We start from the raw sequence: 16803 nt of genomic DNA, 5'->3' as shown, positions 1-16803 counted from the left end.
AGTACCCAGGTAGTAGCAGTTTCTTCTGGCAGACATGGAGCAAAGCTGCTGTCATTGTTTAGCGTTTCTAGAATACTCCGCCTACTGTAGATTCTTTAACTTGTTTTAAAAGAAGTCTTTAAAAAAAAAAGATTTTATTTTTTAAGTAATCTCTACACCCAACATAGGTCTCGAACTCACAACTCTTGTGAGATCAAGAGTCACATGCTCCACTGACTGAGCCAGCCAGATGCCCCTCAGAGGAGTCATTTTAAAGTGAAAGGGTTAGTAGCAGCATTAGGTTAGTTAGTAGTGAAATCTGAGGGAGACCTGCAACCCCTGGGTCTAAGTGCTGTTGCTTAGTAACAAAGTCAGCCAGCTTTTTAGGCTGGGCTGAGAATATATAGTAAAATCTCTCTAAACATAACTAACTGGCAAAGGCCTAGTATAAGCTGGGATTTTAAAGCATTTAAAGCATTTGGAGAAAAGAACTAGGTCAATTAACAAAAATGACAAAAGCACACAAAGGATTTGGGCCATTCTTCTATTGGCCCCCAAATTTGGTACATTTAGAAAATGCATGTCCTTTGAGAGACATATATATTTAGTTTCACTCTCTTTTGCTAGATCTGTCCCTAGTCACCAGTTGCAAAAGTAGCACACATGTGTAAATTATTATAAGATGCTAGCACTTCTGAGCAAGTGTCTGAGGTGGATCTGTTCCCAGGGGGCAGACCCCGTGCCTGGAGACGGCACCCAGGTGTGCCACGGGCACTGGGCCCAGACCCTGGAGACCTGCGGTAAAATCTTGGATGACTGGCCTCAGGCCAGGGCCTGGTCTTACTAAGTCTCCATTTTCTCCTGTTCATAGCACAAATAACCACTTCTTAGACTTACAGGGGAAACATGGAAGCATCTCGGTAGTACTTGGTGATCAATACAGATTTTTATCATTTTCCTTCGTAGTCTTCAAGGGCCCCATATTAAACGTGGCACAATTTCCCAAACTCACACTCACATCTCTGGCCAGTGCCACTCACCTTCAGTGGGACCTCTGGGACCATTTCTCATCATGTACTAAAAGTGACATCTTAAGTGCAGAAAGGCACAAATTCCCACATAATATTCCCTCACTGGCCCTTTCTTGCCCCCAGATGGCCACAATACATACATGTTGAGCACTGAAACCACACACTTCAAATTGTGAAAAACCAGTTTGGCACTGTTCTTTCCACCTTACTGTTGCAGGAAACTTGGAATCCAGAAAAGAATTTTACCGTTAGACCCTGCACATTGCTGTGTGATGTGCAAACACTTTTAATTCTGGTCCGTGGACTTAGGGACAGGAGGCCAAATATAATTTGTGCGTATGATTGCTTTTCCTTTCTGCATAAGCACAAAATTCATTTTTAAATAGAAAAATGCAAAAATAACCTCAGATTAGTTTAGAAAACCAGGCATCTTGCAATGCATAACTGTAACAGTACATGTATGTGCACGTACACATACATACATATAGGGGGAGAGAGAGAGAGAATATCATAGAAAGCTATTAATTACAAACTTGATAGGTAACTCTTACTTTATCACATCTCATCAGTCCCAAATATCTTAGAGATTTGCTGCTCTGCGCAATCAGGGTGGCTCCTTGATCTGTAATTTCTTTACACCATCCAACATCCACAGTCTCTATTGTCATGCTGTACCGGCCAATGGCTATCAGTGCTGCAGAGAGGGACAGAAAGAGAGAAAGCAAGCATAAATGTTAGCAGTGTATGGGATCTCTATCTTATTATGACTATTTCTCTCATTTCCTCAGTAAATTTGTTCCTGAAATGTTGTGTGTAAATGAATGTTTTGTAAACGAAATTAAATTTGAAATGCTTTAGGAAAGCTTGCTCTATGACAAACCCTTTCACAAAGTGAATAATCATTCCATAATTCCCCTTTCATTGGAACACAGCTTCTTATCAGTTTTACTCATTACAAGGTTACCTGTACTTTCAAACATTCATATCTGCAGAAGGAATAAATTAAAATGAATTATATGTATAATGTTACAGAAAATGCTGAGTAGAAACTAAACTTTACCCAAGATAACTTTAATAAATTTTTTAAAAGAAAAATCCATGTAAGCACCATTTTGAGGTGTATTATACCGCATATAAATTTCTTTACTGATTGGCATAATTTTTTCCAGCTGTTCACGATCTGTAAAATGTAAGACTATATAATATTTTTTACATTAGTCCTTCTTGGGACTGTTAGGAATTAAGAGTACATTATACATACAGTTGAACTTAATTGGTGCCATGCTACAGTGCGGTAAAGGGAATGCATTTGTTATGCTGAATTTCCTCACCATTATCAGAAGTCTTCCTTCTATTAACATATAAAATGAAGCCTGTCATCTGAAAACTATCAGTATCTCTAGTCTTCTTGACTGTTTAGCATTGGACCACTACTAAAGGGCAGATGCTTATCCCATAATCTACGATGTGCACCACTTATCACTGCTCCATTACCCAGCACCCTGTCAGAGCGACCAATCAGTGAAGGTGGCTCTTTGCTACGGACTTCTCACTTGATAGACACACACACCTCTACATTTGTGGAGCAGAAAAACAGATTTCAATACCTCCAGCCAGAATAAGTTCATGGTGCATTGGTTTGTAAAAGAAAACCCTGAAAACAATGCCACACATTTTAAAAAGGACAGAGAAATTGTTTGCTAATTATTTCCTCATTCTAAGATAGGATGAGTTGATTTCTGTGACATTAAAGGCGGATGATATTTTCCAATTGACTAGATTGATAAGAGCAGAGTGAATTACTCATGTAAATAAATGTTAACTCTTACAGCTCACAGAAAAGAACTTGGCAAAATCTCTTTGCCAATTACCTCAGTAATATTTTTTTTACTAGAAAATTCATGCCTATGATTCAAGTATCAAAGCACTCCTAAGTAGCCTGATATTTAAGGTTTACAAAAACACCCATCATCTCAGTGTATTCCAGTGAAAATGCGATGAAGGACACAAATTTTTTTTTCCTAGAAATTCCTCATGCCACGAATTTGTTCATGCTTTCACCTTTGCCCACCTACTTCGACATTTATTTGTTATTTTTTTAAAATTTACTTAGAGAGAGACAGCACAAGCAGAGGTGGAAAAGAGAGAGTGGGAGAGAGAGAATTCCACCCAGGCTCCACACTGTCAGCTCAGAGCTTGACACAGGGCTTGAACTCACAAACCATGAGATCATGACCTGAGCCGAAATCAAGTCAGATGCTTAACCCTCTGAGCCACCCAGGCGCCCTGCTAGTTTGACATTTAGTTTTCAAGGAAGTGGAGCAGGGTAGAGCGGGTTTTGCCAAAGGTTTGCCAAGTGGTCTGAATGATATTTTGTGTGTAGAAGTAATATCCCAGGTTAATCCCATCGGTGTCCCTGCCCTAAGGGACACCCATGAAGGTGTCCCTTCATGACTGAAGTAGAATATACATAAAATAAATTTCTTTCAATCTCAAACTGTAATTTCAGAAGATGACAAATCACAAGTTGCAGAAGGCCCCAGGTTGGTAGACTGTGTACTTTTATTTATGTTTGAGGCTGGAACATGAAAGCCCTGCCCCGGACAGAAAAACATAAAAATAATGATCTGAGGAGTTTTTTAGAAGCTGCTTTATAAGCAAATGAAGAGTCAATAGCTTTTGATTCTAATTGCTAAGAACACTGGTGTTTATTATTTCCCTTTTTTTCCTTTCTTGTCCAAATTAAAATAAGCAGTAAACAAGACAACTGAAGATAAATCAGGGCATTCTATGTTTGTTTTGACATAGCTCTATACCGTAAAGTAAGAACTGAACTTTATTATTCCTTAACTTGTTCATTTATTCAGTAAACACCTCCCGAGTACTCGCTCTAGAGCATTTTGTCTAATGTCTATTGACTATCCATGGGCTAGGAACCGGGCTAGGAATTTTAGGCATATTATTTCATTAAATCCTCTCAGAAACCCTATGAAGTTTTATTATTATTTCCATTTTAAAGATCAGAAAACTGAGTCACAGAAAGACTGAATGGCCTTCCCTGTCACAAGACACTAAGTGAGGGATAATAGGCTGAGAATTAGGCTCTCAGTCCCGGCTGCACATGAGATCTACTAAGTCAGAACCATGGGGACAGTCACCAGGCAGTTCTAACATGCTGCACCACTGGCGTGTGGAAGTGGAACCGTGGGTGTGACATGAGGGGCCTGTCACACCCACGGCCTTCACTAGATGCTGGGGACAGAAAGATTCAGAGCTCAGAGGCCAGCTGAGTGGGATGGAAATGAGGAACACCCAAGTAAATAGTGACAATACAATGCTCATCCCCCCTCTCTTCCCATTCCTATCTCATTCTTGCTTCTCAGATCTCAAGTCAAAGGTCAGCTTCTCAAAATGGATCACTCTATCATTTGCCACTACTGGAAACGCTATTATTAATTTGTTTGGTTATTCACTTTGTTGTAGCCCATCTCTCCCATAAGTATGACAGCTCCTATTCACTGCTGTATGCCCAGCCCCTAGCCTGTGCCTGGTATGGAGGTAGTTCTTAAAAGTGTTAGTGGAACGCACCAATGCCTGGAATATGGTTTGGGTCTACTACAGAAGCATGCCAAGGGGGCACCGGAGCCCCTCACTCTTCAAGGGAGAAGAGAAATCATAGGAGCTCTCATGGAAGAGCTGAGCTAGGTCTTGAGGGATGAGTAAGGATTCTCTAGGAGAACAAAGGAGCTTGGGCAAGTATGTTGGGCTAAGGAAACAGCATATGTAAGCATAGAGAGATGTGAAAGGGTAGGGCAGCTGTAGGCCATTCTGTGCAGCTGAAATAAAAACAAGGCCAAGAAGTGGCAGGATTTATTTCAGAAATATTTATTCAATGATTAATGACACTGGAGTAGGTATAAGAGACACAGAGTAGCAAAAACAAGCAGAGTCCTTGATGTCCTTTAACTTACATTCTAGTAGGAGAGACAGGTGTGAAGCAAATAAACACACCACCATATATAAATCTAAATTGTAACAAATGTTCTGAAGGAAACTGACTGATTACTTTAGGAATAACACTTGCGGGGGAGGGGGGGCAGGGGGTGGGCACTAGGGAGAGTCTTCCTGATGAAGTTACTTTTAATCTGTCCAATAGCCCTGCAAAAACAATACTCATTTTATGGTAGAAAACTGAAGTTAAATACTTCAGCCAGGCCCCACCCCTACTAAGTGGCAAAACCAAGGTGCACACCGAGATAGTTTGGCTCCGAGGCCAGTGTTGGTTCTACCATAGCAGCACAGGGGTGGTTAAGGAGCCTGCATGTGTACAGAATGTATTTTTCCCCTTTACCACCATTCAGGACTTAACCATTACAGCTTGCAGGGAGCCAAGTAAAACACGGTGACCATAAAACACGGTCCACCAGAATCTGTAAATTCCAGAATATATAGAACAATTTACATCTTTGTGACTATATCCTACCTTTGAATATTTTTTCATTGTTCTTCACAAGCTAACCCTGACACTTGTAGTGTGGTACAGTCTCAAGTTCATTTCCAGGCTCACTACTTAGCAGATGTCTGACCTCAGGATATTTCACTTTTCTGAGTCTCAGCTTCCTCACTTGGACAATGGAGATGTTAACTATATGTCCTGCTTACTTCACAGGGTTGGTCTGAGGTTCAAATGACATAGTACATGTAAAGGGCTCGGCACTACATAAATGTCATGATTTATGTGATATTTTCCCAAAGCATTCTACAGTGGTGCAGTTGATATAAAATGAAAAGACTTTAAAGAGTTTTGAAAAATAAAATGCTCCAGGAAAATGAGAGCATTATATAAGTATTTAGTCATTATGTCACTGCTAGAGCTCCTGAACTGCCTACTCTCTATTGGTGATCATGAACTTGTAGATTGCACCTGGGATGATAGGGCTGCAAATGTAATGTGTGATTACTACCTTCACTAGGGGCTGTTGACACATTACAATGATATTTATTGAGCCTTGAAAAGAAATAAATTATGCAAGACTAATTCCTAATCTCAATGCAGTTTGAATATACGTTTTTATGTGCTAAGTACAACTAACAAAAATAGTTACATTCTAAAAAAATTACACAAGTTAAAAGCTATAATCCAGTAACTTATATCATTATCAAAAAATACATTAACCCCCTAAAAGGCATTTCCATAGACAGAGAAAGTGAAAACCATGAGCACATACATATTAAATTTTGACTAAGAAATTCCATTTCCAGGGGTGCCTGGGTGGCTCAGTGGGTCAAGCATCTGCCTTCGGCTCAGGTCATAATCTTGCGGTTTGTGATTTTGAGCCCTGTGTCAGGCTCTGTGCTAACAGCTCAGAGCCTGGAGCCTGCTTCAGATTCTGTGTCTCCCTCTCTCTCTGCCCTCCCTCTGGTTGTGCTCCGTCTCTCACTCTCTCAAAAATAAACATTAAAAAATTAAAAAAAAGAAATTCCATTTCCAGGAATATACCCTGGAAATATACTTTTTGAAAAAGATACTTTTAATAATACTAGGAACTTTTAAATCATTCAGTGAAAAAAGTAAAGGTGCAAGAATTTATATGGTGTGCTATCACCATATAAAAGAGAATTCAATTAAAAAAAACCACTTACAAATCTGCTCCTTTGTGAAAAAGGAATATGGGAGAGAGAAACCAGGAAATACAGAGACTGTTTAAGTATACGGGGTTGGTGGGAAAGGGAAGGAAGGAAGGGGCATGGAATGTGGAGGTGGGGATGTGAGGAGGGAGGGACACTTCCTGGAGTATCTCTTTGGATATAGCTTCGACTGTGAATCATAGTAATGTTTTACATACCTCCCAAAAAAAAAAAAAAAATTAAAACTAACAAGGATGTAGGGGAATGGGAAGTAGAATACAAACAGTAACAAATGAAGCTAATTGTATTACAAATGAAGAGCGTGACCCAGACAAATAAAATAACCACACAGAAGAGGATGGGAATTAAGAATTCAGTCACTTTGGAAAACATTATTTTGGCAGGATATTGTAAGGTGAAATCCAAAAAGAACTGTCAGCAAACATTGTATTCCAGTTAGTAATTCTATTTCTCACAGGGCTATGAGGTAGCAATTCAGTAACTACTTTATGTGTAATCTAGGATTGTAAATGATGAGAGCCAGTCTTTTTACTGTCAGAGAAAGAAGTTATAAATAAGAAAAGGGGAGAGGCTTATAATAAACCCTGTGGTATTGATTTGGAATCAGAGGTACTAGAATGAACTGTTGGTTCATAACAGATACACAGATATAGAAATAACTAATAAATATGATGTATGTGCATGCATGGGTTAGTATACATGCATATATTCCTTATCTTTTCAGCTGAGAGAGACTAGGAGCAATGACACTCTAGTAGCAGTGATGTACAGGCACCCAGATCTTGATTTATAAATATCATTCTCTAATAAGAAGAATTAAGTCTTCTTATAGAAATGGTTGATTCCTGCACTGGGGCAGGGAAATACAAGATAAGTCTGAAACATCTTGTAATATCAGAAAAAACAGGTGCTTAAAAGAGTGAGGGCATATCAAAAGGACACATGATCCATTCAGAAGAAGCTGCCAATGGCCACAGCTGGAACAATGTGAATCTCAAAACAAACGAGTGTATTGGACTATCCTTGAGAAAACCAAATAAGCATCCACAAATCCATATTCATAGAGGTAGAAAGATAGAAGATGGATATACAGTCAAGGAAGGACAACTCTTCCTTACAGAAAACTTCCAATGAATCAATTTGGAAAGAATGGGGGAAATACAAAAACATCATCAGGCAAAGACCGCAGTAATAACTGCTGCAGGCCAAGTCCACAAATGGATGCTAAAATCAGTGGGTGAAAGTTTTGGGAGAAACAGAATAATAGCATAGTGCCAAAGATATTTATCAACTGCAAAGGGAAGTCAGTATAATTACTAACATCACAGTGGAGACACCCAGAAGCCATCACCTTAACCAAATGACCAAGGTTAACATCACCAGTAATAACACATACAGACATCACATGTACCACCTGATCACTTCTTCAGTATTCTTGCCAAAATAATCTCAATCCAAACATCACACAAACCTAAGCTGAAAAACATTCTACAGGTCTAGAGGGTAAGGGTAATGAAATATAAGAAAAGAATGAGGAAGCATCAGAGATAGGAGACTAAGGAGACAGGACAAGCAGATATACTGTGAGATCCTGGATTGGATCCTGGAATAGACAAGAAAATTAGGGGGAAAACTGGTGAAATTCAAATAAGATCTATAACTTAGTTATCTTATTGCTTCAATGTTAATTTCCTGGTTTGATAATTATACTATGGTTATAGGAGTTGATCACACTAGAGGTAGCTAGGTGAAGAATATTATGTGAACTGTCTACTGGTTTTGCAACTTATCTGAATTCTAAAAGTATTTTGGGGTGTCTGGCTGGCTCAGTCAGTAGAGCATGCAACTCTTGATCTTGGGGATGTGAGTTCGAGCCCCACACTGGGTTTAGAGACTACTCAAAAATAAAATCTTAAAAACAGTATTTGAAAATAAAGATTTTAAAAGTGTAGATAAGCTAGTAACAGACAACAAGTGAATGAACTAAGGAGAGAACTAAAATTTTCTAAGTGAAAGCAGGTATTACTTTCACAGTGAACAATCTGATATATAAATGTTACAACTAAAAATACATTTTTTTCTTCATAGGAGGAAGATTAGTCATACGAGTGCATTAACAAGTAACCTGCATGTGCCATTTTGTCCTTTCCAGTTCTATCTTCTGCTATGGATCTATGTACCTGCAATACAATCAGAAGAAATGCCCTGGTGCTTGAAAGAACTAGGGTTAAAATCTAACAGTGGGATTAACATCTTTCATGTAATACTTGGAAAAAAGGATTTGCAAAGAAATTTCTTGGCATGAATACAAAGAGATAAATATGAAAAGCACTCTTCTTTGTAGATGCCACAGAAGCCCCCAAAACAAAGAAATGACACTTTCAGAGACATTTGTTGTTGTGTGATGGTCTCTGGGAAGGCTCCCTCCACCCTGCAGGGACTATAGCAGTGGTTCCTACCCCTGGCAGTTCAGGAGAATCACAGGTGCCTAGAAAAAGTACAGATGCCTGAGTCCCACCCCTGGAGATTCTGACTCAGGAGAAGCCATAAAAGCTCCTGTGATCCCGATGTGCAGCCAGGGCTGAGAACCACTTGAACAGAATAACCTGTAACTCGGGCAAAGTCAGTCAACTAAAAACAAAAGAACTAATTTTCAGAGATATAAGTAGCTTTGTGTTCTGATATTTTAATACAACTTTGTCTCTCAAACAGTAGTGACTTCTTGTACACAATCCAATACTTTTTAACTTCTCTATTTCTAATTTATATCCTTTCCTTCCATTTTGATATATTACTATTATATTCTTCCTATCATTTTTTTTAATGTTTATTTTTATTTTTGAGAGACAGAAAGAGCACGAGTGGGCAGGGGCAGAGAGAAGGAGACACAGAATCAGAAGCAGGCTCCAGGCTCTGTGCTGTTAGCACAGAGCTCAATGCGGGGCTCAGACCCACAACTGCGAGATCATGATCTGAGGCGAAGTCGGAAGCTCAATCAACTGAGCCATCCAGGTGCCCCATATTCCTCCTATTATTATGTAGTAAACCTGACAGTGACCATATGCTATTTTTCCAGGTTGTCCTTTTTAGTAAATATTTTCCTTTAGTTCATTGCACTTATTTATATTTCTAATACAGCACTTATCAGAGTTTGTTTCATATTAGAATTATTTATCAAACACCTGTCTTCCTACTAGATTGTAAAGTCTTTGAAGCAGCAAATGTAGAGAATGCTTTTCTAGGATCTCTAAGTCTCTGAAAATCAAGTGTCACTCATTTTTTACAGCTTCAGTGAATTTTTTGGAAGTATAACATGCATGCAGAATATTGCACAAATCCTAAGGGTACAATTTGATGAATTTTGACAAAGTTAACCCAGCTGTGTAACACTCTCTAGATTGAGAGACAGGGCATGACCATCACACCTGAAGCTCACTCGTCCCCAACTCCAGTCACTGTTATTCTGCCACTAAGAATAGCTACTATTCTGACTTCTAACCACACAGATTAGTATTCTTGTGTTTGAACTTCATATATATAGAGTCAAACACCCAGTACTCTTATTTCTGGTTTTTCAGCAGTCTGTTATGTTAATGAGATCCAACCACATTGTTAAGGGTATGAATAGTTTGTTCATTCTCATTTCCAAAGTGGCGATAACATTTACATTCTTACCAGTAATGTGTGAAGATTCCAGTGTCTCTACATCCTTGCCAGTACTTAGTGGTATCTGTTTCTGATCATAGCCATTCTGGTGGGTGTGAGGTGCTACCTTATTGTGGGTTATAATTTTCATTTCCCTAAGGACTAATGATGTTGAGCATCTTTTCATGGTGTCATACACTGCTTTAAAATCCCAGCATAATATTATGTGCCTTTATCCTTACAAGCACTAAGTATCTATTAAATTAAATTGATGAAGAAGGAGAGGCACGTAAGTTTTCTATTACTAGACTACCTAGCAAAGAATAGCAAAATATCTGTTTCTAGACGACAGATCATTTTCCACATAATTTGAGGGAATGTACCAGTAAAATAAACTAGTCTAGCCTCTGGAGACACGAAAAAATCTTCAAGTTTCTTAAAATAAGAGAGTAAATTAAAAAAATTTACAGTTATAGAAAACTTTCCAAATGCTCATTTATTTGTGGAATTTCAAAGACTGTGGAGTATGCTTTATTTAGGAACTCTAAATCTCTTACAATCAAGTGAAAAATAAATATAATACAAAAATTGTGGTGGATAACATTGGAGTGAAAATGTTGAATTATGGTAGAATTTTCAAGACACTTTATGTAAGGGCATTCATTTTACAGAACTCTTCTTACTGAGTTCAGAACAGCAACATGCAAGTCTTATCTGACAAAGGGAAGAAGCTGGCTGTGGCCCCTGACCTTTCGGGGAAAAGACTCTCCTGCCCTATACATCCTGAAATGGAAATACAACATTATTTATAGGCTGCACCTGCTTTCCTTCCTAGGAGATTAGCAAGTTGGTGGAAAGTAAGAGTTCACATGAAGAATTTTTTAAAGAATTTTTTAAGTTCATCAGAAGCAAGGATAAGTATTTTTTATTCTGTATGCTTTCCAAATTATTTTTATTTTAATAGCAGAAAGACACAAATCACATTGGGTAGGTAGAAACTATTTTTGAGTATGTGACTTCTGAAAACGTAATAAACAAAAGGCATATTTAGAACTAACCTTCATTTAACAGGAATCTGATCCACTGCTCTGGTTTTCAGTGGTGCTGTTTTTGGTGGAAACCAACCCTCTGAGAGGAATGTTAGGTTCCCTTGATAATCCCCTTATTAAATTTTGGAATCCAAGATGAGGAAGAAAAAAAAAAAGCCTACTCTTAACATTAGCTGAGAACCTTAAAGTCCCTGGTTCAATGATTCTTTTTTATTCTAGCTAGCCTGCATAAATACATATATTACTTATCAAAGAATTATGCATATTTTTAAAAATTCTGACATTATATTAGATTTCCTCACTTTATGAGAAGTGAATTCTGGGCTTCAATATGTTGGTTCATGGATATGGAAAAGTATATTAGTGTTTCTGACACAGATCTGCCTTGTCCACCTTTCTGAGCTGGAGTTTCCAGACTGCCATAAAGATGGAGCATCAGTATCAAGCAGGCATCAGATACAAATATTTATCTGACCCCACGTGGAGCAGAGCAGGATGCCACGGCAGCAACTACCGCTTGAGAGATACCAAGGTTGGTGACAACATATGTGTTACCAGACTGCCCAACAGGCATTGTAAAAATATCTTGACATTGAAGGGAAGGAAACTGAAGGAAGAGGGAAGAACACACGAGGATGTCAGCAGAGTGAATATATCATCTCTTCCTTCTTTAAACAAATACTAATCAAGTGCCTCCTAAGCACCAGGGAATGTTTCAGGAACTGAGAATAAAGAGAGCAAATCCCTGCCCTTGTGAGGCTTGTATTCTGAATACAAATAAATAATTAGAATACTTAGGTTTTCAGGTGGTGATTAGGCTTCTGAGAAAAATTCAGCAGGGCCTAGAGGTGGGAGTGCTACAATTTTAATTTGGGCAACCATGGAACGCCTCACAGAGAAAATGACATCTGAGCAAAGATCTGAAGAGGTGAGGGAACAAGCCATACAGATATCTAAGGGAAAGGCATTATGTGCAGAGAACACCTAATGCCAAGGCCATGAGGCAGGAAGGTTGCTGGTTTGTTTTAGAGTGAGCAAAAGAGCAAGGTGGTGAGTAGTGGAGAGGAGATTGGGGAGAGTTAATGGAAAAGGGGGTGGTCAAAATCATCTCATAGATCATTTTAACGACATTGGCTTTCCCTCTAAATGAAATCAGAAACCACTGGAGAATTTGGGGCAGAGGAGTGATATGATCTAATTTAAACTTTCAAAGGACTTCTCTGGCTTCTGGGTTGAAGACAGGCTGTAAGAGGCAAGAGCAGAAGCAAGGAGACCAGTAAGGAGGCCACTGCAATGATCTAGACAAGAAGTGATAGTGGCTTGGCCAAGGGCTATGTAACAGAAATGGGGAGGAGTTGAACTAGACTACAGTAGAGAGACCCAACAGTATTTGCTGATGGACTGGATGTGGAGTAAGAGGAGAAGAGTCAGGGTGTTAAGAGAAAAGAAATCTTTTCTTTTTGGCACTTAGATTTAAAAGACATTTCCTGCATGGAATTTTACATAGCTGTTCCTTGGGTCCTTTCGTGTCTAAGTGTTCTTGCACTAGTAGGAATATATCAGTTTCTTCTCTTGGATATAAACTCTGAGAGGGGCAAAGACCACCTTTATTCATCTTTATATCATTATCTAGCATAGGGCCTTTATTTGTTAGTGTTCAATATATGTTCATTTAAATATGTACATCTTAGATATCACAATTAAAAGCACTTAGGGAAAAACAACTTAGAAAGGGGTCTTGTTTGCATTCCCTTGAGTTCCTATTCATTCTTTATTCTAAAAGTATTTACTGAGTAGCTACAGTATATTAATCACTATGATGTTTGTAGGTACCTTTGAGGAGATTATAAGGTAATAAACATTTCCCCCTATATGTCTCTGCATTTAAAAATTTTCAAGAGTGTGGGCTGCCTAGGTGGCTCAGTTGGTTAAGCATCTGACTCTTGGTTGCAGTTCAGGTTATGATCTCATAGTTCATGAGTTCGAGCCCCTCACCGGACTCTGTGCTGACAGCACAGAGCCTGCTTGGGATTCATTCTCTCTCTCTCTCTCTCTCTCTCTGTCCCTCCCCTGCTCTCTCTTGGGCATGCTCTCTGTCTCTTAAACAAACAAACAAACAAACAAACAAACAAACTTAATTTTTTTTCTAACACTAGGCATGTTTTACTTTACCAAAAAATCGGTTTTTAAAAAGAGGAACTAGATAGATTTCTGAGTTTTGCCAGAGTAAAGGGAAGAACTTAACATTTCTTTTTTTTTTTAATGTTTCATTTTACTTTTGAGACAGAGAGAGAGTGAGCAGGAGAGGTGAAGAGAGAGATGAAGACACAGAACTTGAAGCAGGTTCCAAGCTCCAAGCTCCAAGCTGTCAGCAGGGCTCAAACCCACAAACTGTGAGATCATAACTTGAGCCAAAGTCAGATGCTTAACCAATTGAGCCACCCAGGTGCCCCAGAACTTAACATTTCTGAAAGTGGGGTTTCTCTCTAACCTTGCTCGTCAAGGCAAACAAACACATTGACTGGTACCAAAATTCAATACCTAAAAATCATGAAATCCTGTGAAAAAAGCATAAAGCTATTTGCAAACTAAAATTAAATACAAAAAGGTGAGTTCACTTACTCCTCCTTAACTATAACCAGAGCAGTTATTACTCAGGGGCCGTTGTCCAGACCATGGATTAGCTTAGATACTGGCAAAAACTTGCTTATGGATCTTTCTGCCATAAGAAGGGAAAAGGAAATAAAAACATGAAATTCAAAGCATTTCAATTTGAGTTTTTCAAGTTTATGGGGTGCCTGGGTGGTTCAGTTGGTTAAGTGCCCAACTCAGGATTGTGGCTCAGGGAATGATCTCATGATTCCGTAGATAGAGCCCCATATTGAGCTCTGTGCTGACAGTGAGGAGCCTGCTTAGGATTCTCTCTCCCTCCCTCCCTCCCTCCCTCTCTGCCCATCCCCTGGTCATGCACATGTGAGAGGTCACTCTCTCTTTTAAAATAAATAAACATCAAAAAAAAGTTTAGTGGAGAACTAGATTAAAATTCAGGGGACACTAAACTTTCTATATTCTTTTTGTCTTCCAGGGGGAGAAGAAATCCCAGTTCTCACACTAATGCAAATGCTCACACAGGCAGGGAGACACAGACACAGACGTATATACATATATTATTCTTAGGCCCTAATTCACAGGTAGACTTATCTTAAAGCTACTGAAGGGCCTTCTGAAGGTCTAACATTTACATGGACCTTCACAAGGGCCTGGTTCACAGAAATGTACTCATAGGGTAATGTGTTTTTGTAAAATTCTGTAAAAGCAAGATGCTTTTGTATTCTTTTCTTTAAGAGAGATCTCAAATTGTTTAAACCTCAGGTCCTGAAAAATCCTGAATTTGTCCCTGATCCAACACAGAATATTCTGATTCAGTGGCTTTGGGGGTGGATATCAGGAAGCTATATCTTTTTCTTTCCTATTTTTTAATGTCACCAAGTGATTTTGATGCATAGCCAGGTTTGGAAATCACTGACGAAGGACTTACAGACTGATCAGTTTAATGAGTCCCTGACATCTAGGTAGTATTTCTACCTGGAGCTTTGCCACCATTGATTGGGACATAAACCATATAACACTATGTAGTTTGGAAAAAGCTGGCAATTGGCAACATTCACTTCCACATTGCAGTGATGAATCACATAACCCTCTGTGCCGAGTAATTAACTATCCATTTGTATGTACTGGCTGTAGCGATATAGTTCTTTTCAAAGAGGAAGGAAGGGAATTTGGACATAACATTAACAGTTGTTAATACCAAGCAAATAGAGTAAATTGGATTTATTAAAAAGAGTATGTGTGTGGATTTTTTCCCTAGGAGTTGATATAATTTGTCTAGCTTTCTAATTATAGCTGGGACAGAAAATGGCTGAACCCCAAGACCTCTCACGGTATCTAATAAACTTTTACTTACAGGGAGAATATTTCTTGGGTTGGAGAATGACAAATAATTTACTAAGCTTTTCCTGAAAGATAGCTAAAGGTGTTTCACCTATATCTAGCTGATGAATTAGCTTTAGCTAATAATCAGTGTCATGAGACAGGGAAGAAGCAGCCTGTAATTACTTTGAAAGGAATGAAGGAACAGATCTGATAAAGAAACTAAATCAGCTAATTCCTCTAGGGGTATACCGAGTGGAGAGAAGCTCACCTCTCTGCCAGTTTAAAGTGAGGCAAAGACAGGGGGCATGGGTAGTTTTCACATGCCTGGCTTCCATTCCCACTTCCTGGTAACAAACCCTTAATTTTCCTTTCCAAAGGTGCACCATGGGGACTGTAATCAAAGGTTCCCTCCCCTTCTCCAACATGCAGGTGGGCATGTGTCCCAAATCCGACTATAAGCATACTCACTTCCTAGTATGTGATTTCTGCCCAGAATGACTTAAGAAGTAAAACAGCTGGAGACACCCATCCTGGGGGAGGTTACCGAAAGAGACTCTCATTAGTCCCAGCTACCTAGAGATCCCATGTTCTTATTTTTCCCACAGCCTGATTCTGGGAGTTACCCCATCTTCTTCCAATAATTTCTTTGCTTTTGTTCTGGGTTTTGTTTTCACTTAAAGTAGTCTCTGTTGGTTTCTATAACTTGCAACCGAAGAATCTTAACTCATACAGAAAACTATGTGCATGACAACTCAGTTTTTTTCTACAATAACAAAAACCCCATACAGATTCTCAACAATGCCCTGCTGAAAGAGTCACACCAGCAGAAAATAGAAATATGGCTCTGTAAATAAACATTGGTTTTGTTGGTAGATGTTACTAACATATCTGTACTCACTCTTGGGAGAATTAAAATAACTCTATTTAGTTCCACGATATCTTTTTAAATTTTTCAAATAATAACTCTATTGTTTGCACAAAAATGGTTCAAGTTATTGTAAAAGTTAAATCAATGAAGGAAAGTACAATAACACTCTAAAATTATCCCAAATCCCATTATCCAGAAATACCATCACTAATACTTGGTAACCATTCTTCCAGCACCTTCTTCCACATATAGACAGAGCAAAAGAAAGAGAAAAATAATTTCAGAAATCTTGGAAATAATTATGCATGCTTTAAAAAAGTATTTAATTTGTTTTTACTTGAATTTAACCAAAGTAAAGAAATTGAATTGAAAAAGAATCATAGAACTTTGGTAAAATATTTCTTTACCAAGATAATTCTTAAAAGAGTCTACATAAATTCAGAACAAAATGTATGAAAACATGAAGAATTTGGAGTCATTTAAAAGATTCTATACTTTACCTCAGACAAAAATCTATCAACTCCCTTCTAGAAAAAAAATAAGAAAACTGGTAGGCATTTCTACCTCTTCCTTCTTCCTTTCATATTCATCACCTCTATTACTATTTTTACATTGTCAGGTTTCAGTGTTCCCACCTGCTTTAGTAACC

The 16803-nt window shown here is 38.5% G+C and overlaps 1 protein-coding gene across 4 annotated transcripts in view; it reads right to left on the bottom strand.

Moving 5' to 3' along the window:
* Positions 1-16803, bottom strand: part of FBXL17 (F-box and leucine rich repeat protein 17) — a 507842-nt gene that overhangs the window by 20352 nt on the left and 470687 nt on the right. For 3 of the 4 annotated variants that reach the window (XM_058725404.1, XM_058725393.1, XM_058725386.1), the window contains one exon: positions 1562-1704. The exons of the other annotated variant lie outside the window; for it this stretch is intronic. In XM_058725404.1, the coding sequence (XP_058581387.1) occupies positions 1562-1704 (143 nt within the window). The remainder of the gene's footprint in view (positions 1-1561; positions 1705-16803) is intronic. 4 annotated transcript variants of the gene reach the window in all.

This window comes from Neofelis nebulosa, chromosome 1 (genome assembly GCF_028018385.1).
Source record: "Neofelis nebulosa isolate mNeoNeb1 chromosome 1, mNeoNeb1.pri, whole genome shotgun sequence".
Taxonomy (NCBI): Eukaryota; Metazoa; Chordata; class Mammalia; order Carnivora; family Felidae; genus Neofelis; species Neofelis nebulosa.
The sequence above is the reverse complement of the archived record's forward strand: the minus strand, read 5'-3'. Positions and strand labels throughout refer to the sequence as shown.